At 38.8% G+C, this 8,336-nt stretch overlaps 1 protein-coding gene across 1 annotated transcript; it reads left to right on the top strand.

The window, feature by feature from the left end:
• The first annotated feature begins 5,691 nt into the window (after positions 1 to 5,691).
• Positions 5,692 to 7,511, top strand: LOC134376090 (cytospin-B-like). Its single transcript, XM_063094765.1, is given in 2 exon segments — positions 5,692 to 5,728; positions 5,861 to 7,511. Coding segments are annotated over 2 exon segments (1,662 nt in total). The 3' UTR covers positions 7,486 to 7,511.
• Positions 7,512 to 8,336: the final 825 nt, after the last annotated feature.

Below are 8,336 nucleotides of genomic sequence, written 5' to 3' on the forward strand. Positions count from 1 at the left end.
TGTTCTAATTCCAAAGCATCAGTGCCACTTATAAAACCAACCGATTGCTGATTGCCAGCTTCCACACTGTATTCACAGATGTTCACATTTCTTTCTAGTAACTTTTATTGTCAGAGTAGTATATGCACATAGTAACTTTTATTGTCAGAGTAGTATATGCACACTTAAAAAAAATGATCTCGTACAAGAGGCTTATTGTGAAAAGCCTGCTGCTGCCTTACCCTTTCCCATTTCTAGTCCCTCTTCTTGAAGGTAACCACTTTATTATGCTTATACTGCCTTTTAAAAAATTACACACTTTATTTTTTAGAGCAGTTTTAGACACAGCAAAATTGAAAGAGGCGTACAGAGAGCTCCCTTATACCTCTTGTCCCGAGTATGCACAGCCTCCCCTGTTATCAACATCCCCCACTAGAGGGTACATTTGTTACAATCAACGAGCCTACTAGGTTGACAATCATTATCATCCAGAGTCTGTAGTTTACACTGGGGCTCCCTCTTGGTGTTGTACCTTCTGTGGGTTTGGGCAAATGTGTGCTGACCTGTGTCCACTCTTGTATCATATGGAGTAGTTACACTGCCCTAAAAATACTCTTTGCTCTGCCTGTTCCTCCCTCCCCTCAACCCCTGGCAACTTTTTACTGTCCCCATAGCTTTGCCTTTCCCAGAATGTCACAGAGTTGAAATTGTAAATATGTATCCTTTTCAGATTGGCTTCTTTCACTTAGTAATATGCATTTAACTTTCTTCCATGTCTTTTCATGGCTCGAAAGATCATTTCTTTTGAATGCTGAATAATTTTCCATTGTCTTGATGTCCCACAGTTTATTTATCCATTCACCTACTGAAAGACATCTTGGTTGCTTCCCAGTTTTGGCAAATATGAATAAAGCTTCTGTAAACAACCGTGTGCAGATTTTTGTGTGGACATGTGGTTTTAACTCATTTGGTTAAATACCAAGGATTTTTTAAGTATGTTTAGTTTTGTAAGAATCCACCAAACTGCCTTCCAAAGTGGCTGTGCCATTTCACATTCCCACCAGCAATGAATGACAGTCCCTGTTGCCCCATGTCCTTGCCAGCATTTGGTGTGTCCATGTTTTGGATTTTAGTCATTTTAACAGTTATGTAGTGAACTTAATGATTTTTTAAATTTGTTGTAATTTATAATTCCGTAATACGATGTACAGCATCTTTTTATAAAATCATTTTCCATTTTTGTATCTTCTTTGGTGAGTATCCATGTCTTTTGCCCATTTTTAGTTGGGCTGCTCGTCTTCTTATTGTTGCCCTTTAAGAATTCCTTGTGTATTTTGGATAAAAGTCCTTTGTCAGTTATGTCTTTTGCACATATTTTCTTCCAGTCTGTGGCTTGGCTTCTCATTCTCTTGATATTGCTATATTTTGGTTTTTCAGATTTAGACATTTTATTGATTGCTGCTATCATAGATGAGGATTTAGCTCATAACTTTGCAGCCCCTCCCAATGTTGTGATATCATTGTTTTAAGTTCCTTTCATGGTTCTTGCTTTTATTTTAATAATGCATTGGTTTTTATTTCCTGTTTTGTCAACTATACAACTGAAATTTGAGAAGGATGAAGATTAGAGGGAAATTAGATTTGAAAATAAAGAAATTATTGAACTCTTTGAGAAAATTTATGAAGAATGATGGTAAAAAAAATTTCTAGTAGTTTGGGTTCTTAGAAGCTGTGTAAGCAAGTTCTTTGTTGAGAAAGCGAGGCAGCATTTTGTGATTTGGTGGATGGTAAGCAGGTACTCCACGTGTACTCATTGTAGAAATGAAAGGAAGGTTAATTTATTTCAGAATGTCACCTTTTCCTTCATCAGTTCATGTTAGGGAGAAGACCTAACTTCTGTGGGTAAAACAAGGGAAGAAAAAAGGACTGAAAATATTTGTTTTCAGCCCATGAAAACGGTGTTGAGTTACCTGATCCGTGATCTAAGTGATCTTGCTATTGCTATTTTAAACATACTTTTCGTTCTCTGAAAAGATTTACTTTTCCCACCCCTTTATCTCTCTGTATATTGTTATGATAGGGTTTTTCCCTCCTGTTTTTAATTTTTCAAATAAATTTGTTTAATTGGCAAAATTTTTATATATTTATCATGTACAACAACATGATGTTTTGAAATATGTATACATTGTGGAATGGCTGAATTGAGCTATTTACCATATGCATTATCTCTCATACTTATTTTTTGTGGTGAGAACATTTCAAATCTTCTCTCTTAGAGACTTTCAGGAATACTATATATTGTATTAACTATAGCCACCATATTGTGCAATAGATTTCTTAAACTTACTCTTCCTATTTAATTGAAATTTTGTACCCTTTGACCAACCCCCGACCCCTAAGTCCCTGGTAACCACCATTCTACTCTCTGCCTCTATGAGTTCAACATTTTTAGATTCCACATATAAGTGAGATCATGCAGTATTTGTCTTTCTGTGTCTGGCTTATTTCACTTAACATAATGTCCTCCAGGTTTACCCGTGTTGTCACAAATGACAGGATTTTCTTTCTTGTTTAAGGCTGAATAGTATTCTGTTATGTTTATATACCACATTTTCCTTATCCATTCATCCATTGATGGACACTTAGGGTGATTCCATATCTCAGCTATTGTGAATAGTGGTGCAAGGACTATGGGAGTGCAGATTTTTCTTTGACATGCTAACTTCATATGCTTTGCATATATGCCCAGTAATGGGACTGCTGGATCACATGGTAGCTCTATTTTTAGTTTTTTGAGGGGCCTCCATATTGTTTTCCACAATGGCTGTACCAGTTTCACTCCCACCAACAGTGCAAGGACTCCCTTTTCTCCACAGCCTTGCCAGCCTTGTTATCTTTCATCTTTTTTTTAATAACACTCATTCTAACCAGGTATGAGGTGGTAGCTCCTTGTGGTTTTAATTTGCATTCCTCTGATGATTAATGCATTTTTTCATATACCGTTTCGCTACCTCCTGTCTTTAAATTTATTGCATAAATGTGACTGTAAAAAAGAAACATAAAAATTACAGACTGGCCAGCTTAATGCTCAAGTGTTCTCAATATTCTATGTTCCTTTCTAGTTTGTGACTCTCTGAATACTTAGTTTGATGTACTTGTGATTGACTGCAGTATAATTTAATTTTTTATTTGGCATTTTAAAATGTAACATGCCAAACATTTTTTTTTAATTTAATGAGTCTTCATAGTTATTATATGGAGCTTGCTTTTATTTTAACTTCTTGTAGTCAGACAGCCACCCTCACGGAGATGGCAGGAGTAGGTAATGATCTGGTGGGGGGTGTGATTTAAAGACATATAGGTGTCGACTGAGCCACTGACCCTGTCTTCTCAGCTCCCCAGCTGTCACCTTGCCATGGTGTGTTGTGTGAGGCCACCAGCCCATTCTCAGGGTTTCAGAATGCATTGCTTAGCAAAGAGGCTTACCCCACAGTAGTTGAAGGAGACTCTAGATGTAGAACCCTCCTGATCGATTCTGTCATGAGCCTCATTTCTGCTGCTGTTTTACACCTCCCCATCAGTGCCAAGGAGAAGGTGGGTGTGACTGGAGGCAGGATGAGGGAGTGAAAAGCCAACCACTGACCTCAACAGTTTGGACTGATGATGAATTTTAGCAACTCTCTAAACTTAACTGTGCTCTTTACATTTTCCAAAACAATGTGTACAGAGATGGGAAGAACCATTTGGAAAATAAAGACAGATGTAGTAAAAAAAAGAAAAAAGAACAGATGTAATAAAAAATACAGTTGGACTGTACATTTCATATTATACAAATGGGTATATTTTATAAGTTTACTTTGGTTTCATGTTTTTAAAAAATTCCTAGTAGTTTAGATAAGACAAGTAACACTTAAAGGGAGAACAGACTAAGTTTTGGTAGCAGCAGTAGTTAAACAGTGGCTACAAATAATGACAAAGTTGATCCACTGTTCTCTTTCATTTCTTTCCATCTTCAAAACTAACAAATGATTGAAGGTTTAAAAAAAAGAAAAAGCCTTAATTTAGTGGTGGTGTGAGGAATGGCCAGTTCCTCTGTGATAACCAGCCTTGTGTGCTCAGGTCTGCTGTTCTGACCATTGCTATGGTGAAACTTTAGTTTTCTTCACGGTATTTGCCAAGATGACTTGATCCTAGAGAGCTGGCATTGCTAAAACATTTCATTGCTTAGTGGTTTCAGTCTTCATTTTACAAGAGTAATTAAATAGGCCTCTGTTTAGGATGATGCAAGTGAAGCCTCTAGGCACCTAAAAGTACTGAAAGTCTATTAGAGTATTCTTAGCTTTTCCTGAACTTAATTTTTAAAAGTTAACAAAAATACTATACTTTTCTGTGTTTGAATATAGCAGTTCAATCTTCATTATGTTAAAGTTTAAAAAGAACTCAGTTGTCAGACACTTCGCAGTGAAGTCCTTGAGCCTTCCCATCGTCACTTCAGATTTGGGATGTTCAGATATGTGGGCTCAGTAGCTGTTTTGGCGGTGGGTCCAGAGCTGCTGGGCTTCGTCTTTTTTTTTTTTCCCCCTGTTATCCTACTGTTGATTTCTCATTTACTTATATTATGATCAAAGAGCATGTTATGAATTATTTCAATACTTTTAAATTTGTTAATTTTTTAACTGAGCCAGTATTTGGTCTATCTTGGTGAATATCCCATGTACAATGAAAAAAAGTATATTGTGCTGTTGGGCAGTTTTTTATACATGTCAGTTAGATTCAGTTGGTTGATGGCGGTGGTCAGTTTTTCTATGTCCTTGCTGATTTTGTATGCAATCATGTTACTCTACTACTGAGAGAGGAGTGTTGAAGTCTCCAGCTATAATTGTAAGCTTTTCCGATTCTACTTCTGGTTCTATTCATGTTTGCCTCATGTATTTTGAGGCTCTAGTGTTAGGTGTATACACATTAAGGATCATTATATCTTTTTGGTTAATTGCCTCTTTTATTATTATGTAATGTCCCTCTTTATCTATATATAATTTTCCTTAATCTAAGGTCAGAAACGCCTGTTGTTTGATTTATATGGTCACTTTAGCTTTCATTTTCCTTTGCATTTCATTTGATAACATACCTTATACCATCGTTATATGGTATAAGTTATGTTTCCATTCCTTTACTCTTGAGCTACTTTATAATTTTATTTGAAGTGGGTTTTCTGTAGGCAGCATATAATTGGGTCGTGTTACTTTATCCAGCCTTACAGTCTGTTTTTTTGTTGGTAAATGTAAGTATTTCAATGCAGTCATTAGTAAGATTCTTTACATTAAGTTGCAAGTTACAGAAAGAGAAGGTTACTTATGTGAAGGACATTTTTTGGTTTGCATAACTGGAAGGCTAGCAACAGGCTAAACTTCAGAGTTGATTTGATTTAGCAACTCAACAATACCATTAAGAATTTGGCTCCCTCCTTTACCCTGCTGTCTGAGTTGCACCTTCCTCTTGTGAGCACAGAGTGGTTGCCAACCATCCCTCCTCTCACATGCTTTCTCACTCCTTTATCTGGGCAGTTTTAGAAGCTGCCTGGAATATGTTTTCTTGTGCATCATTGATGTTAGTCAAGGTGTGTGCTCCTGCCTTGAACTAGCTACTGTGGCTGGGGTGGGATTATTCCGAGTAGCTCAGGCTGGGAGTCGGGTGACCCCTGAAGCACAGGCTATGAAGAGGTACAGAAACCCCAGTCAGAACTGGGCAGGTATCTAGAGGAGGAGGAAGTGGACGAAAGGCAATGGCCACATTGTCCACGATGTCCTGTGATTCAAAGTCATTTGGGTCTCATTTATAAAAGTGCTTGCTTTTTTTTTCCATTTTTTTCTTCTGTCTTTAGGGACTGTTACAACAACCAAACGGACAGGAATTCCAGCTCCACGGGAACTTGCAGTAACTAACTCAAGAGAGAGGTCTGTGCCATATGGACCCTCCAATCCCAGGAAGTCAGTGTCCAGTCCAACTTCTTCCAGGACCGTCCCCCCTGTCAAGCCCCCAAGGAGCACTTTCACAAAACCCAAGCAAGAGAATGAAGGTGCGGAGAAGGCTGTGCTTGAGTCCCAAGTTCGGGAACTTTTGGCAGATGCCAAAGCAAAAGACAATGAAATTACCAAGCTTCAAAGTGAACTAAGGAAATGCAAAGAGTAAAGGGATCTGAGCACTGAAGGGAGTGATGCTTCAGACCCAAATGTAGATGGAACATCTGTGTTCCCAGGCCACACAGAACCTTTGATCAGAGCTCTTGAGGAGAAGAACAAAAACTTTCAGAAAGAGCTTGCTGATATAGTGGAGGAAAACCGGGCCTTGAAGGAGAGACTGACTTATCTTGAGCAGTCACCAAATTCAGAAGAGGCAGCAAGTCACACCTGTGACAGCAGCTGCCCGATATCCTTAATTCAAGAGTCAAGCTTCGGAGGCCAAACTGGAACTCAATTGTCAAGTGAAAGCGATGAGTATAAAAAACATGTACATGAAAATGCATTACAGACATTGGATTCTTCAAGTAGTGCTGTTACCAAAGCTTCTTTGTCACGAGATGCCTCTGATTTTGAGCACATTACAGCAGAGACACCCTCTAGGCCCCTGTCTTCCACTAGCAACCCCTTTAAGAGCTCCAGGTGTTCTACCACTGGGAGTTCCCCTAACAACATGAGCGAATTGTCCTTGGCTTCCCTCACAGAGAAGATACAAAAGATGGAAGAAAATCACCACAGCACCGCAGAAGAACTACAGGCTACTCTGCAAGAGTTATCAGATCAGCAGCAAATGGTGCAGGAACTGACAGCTGAGAATGAGAAACTGGTGGATGAGAAGACGATTTTAGAGACATCCTTTCATCAGCATCGAGAGAGGGCAGAGCAGCTAAGTCAGGAAAACGAGAAGCTGATAAATCTTTTGCAAGAACGAGTAAAGAATGAAGAGCCCAACATTCAAGAAGGAAAAATCCTTGAACTAGAGCAGAAGTGCACAGATATTCTTGAACAGGGCCGCCGTGAAAGAGAGAAGCTGCTCAGCATTCAGCAGCAGCTGACCTGTGGCTTGCAGAAGGTCGAGGAAGAAAACCAAGGAGCTTTAGAAATGATTAAACACCTAAAAGAAGAAAATGAAAAACTGAACGCGTTTCTGGAACTGGAACAGCGTAATAACAGTGTGATGGCCAAGACTCTGGAAGAATGTAGCATTACCTTGGAAGGGTTGAGGATGGAGAATGTGTCTTTGAAGGCTCATTTGGAGGGTCAGAAGCCAAAAGCCATGGAGACCAGTACCATGGGGCAGATGGCAGAGAGGTGTGAAGTTCAAGAGATGCTGAAAGTAGCTCGAGCTGAGAAAGAGGAACTGGAACTGTCTTGCACCGAGCTCAGACAAGAATTACTAAAGGCGAATGGTGAAATTAAACATGTCTCCAGCCTGCTGGCCAAGGTAAGAAGAGAGATGTCTCTACCGGTATTTGCTCACCCTTGTTAACATTTCTCTCCTTGGCTTTTAAATTCACAGAGCAATTCTGACTTTGAAAACCTGTTAGATGCTACACAGATTGGCATTGGGGATACAAAAGTGAAGCACCCGAATTTCTGACCACAGGCAGTTCAAAGTGTGGTGGGATTTAGTGAATCAACTCAGAGAGTACGATGCAGAGATAAAGAATACCATGGAGACTATGCCCAGAGTCTAGCGCAAGGGAGGGGCACCTAGTATAATATGGGAAGAGAGGCTAATATAGGAGGACTTTCTGGAAGAGGTGGCAACTGAGCTGAGTCTTGAAGACTGAGTGAGAGTTCGCCCGGTCTATCAGTTAGCATGCTGTTAGCTGCTAGTAATGGACAATTAAAGTCCCCCCCACCAATTTTCCCACCAAGTAATAACATAACCACTAGTTTGTTGTTTTCTTCCAGATGTATGTGCGTTGTATGCGTGTGTGTCTCTCACAGGTCAAAATAAATTTAGAATCATCTTGTGCGTGTTATTAACTTTTTATTTTGCATTTAACATTTTCTGAGCATATTCTTATCATTATTCTTTTAAACACTATTTTAAAGGCCAGATGGTATTTTATTATATAAATATTTTGTATTTATTTACCAGTCCCGTATTGTTGAACATTTGTATATTATCGAACATTTATGTTCTTTCCAGTCTTTCAATATTGTAAGTAATTTTTTTTTATCTCTCTGATTATTTCTTTTGGAAAAATTCCTAGACATTGACTTACTGAATCAAAGAGTGTAAACTTTTTAAAGACTTTCGACACATTCATTCAGATCGTCCTTGAGAAATACTATGCCTGTTTGTTCCCACCAGCAGTTCTTGAGAGGTTT

The sequence above is a fragment of the Cynocephalus volans genome, chromosome 4 (genome assembly GCF_027409185.1).
Source record: "Cynocephalus volans isolate mCynVol1 chromosome 4, mCynVol1.pri, whole genome shotgun sequence".
Lineage (NCBI taxonomy): Eukaryota > Metazoa > Chordata > Mammalia > Dermoptera > Cynocephalidae > Cynocephalus > Cynocephalus volans.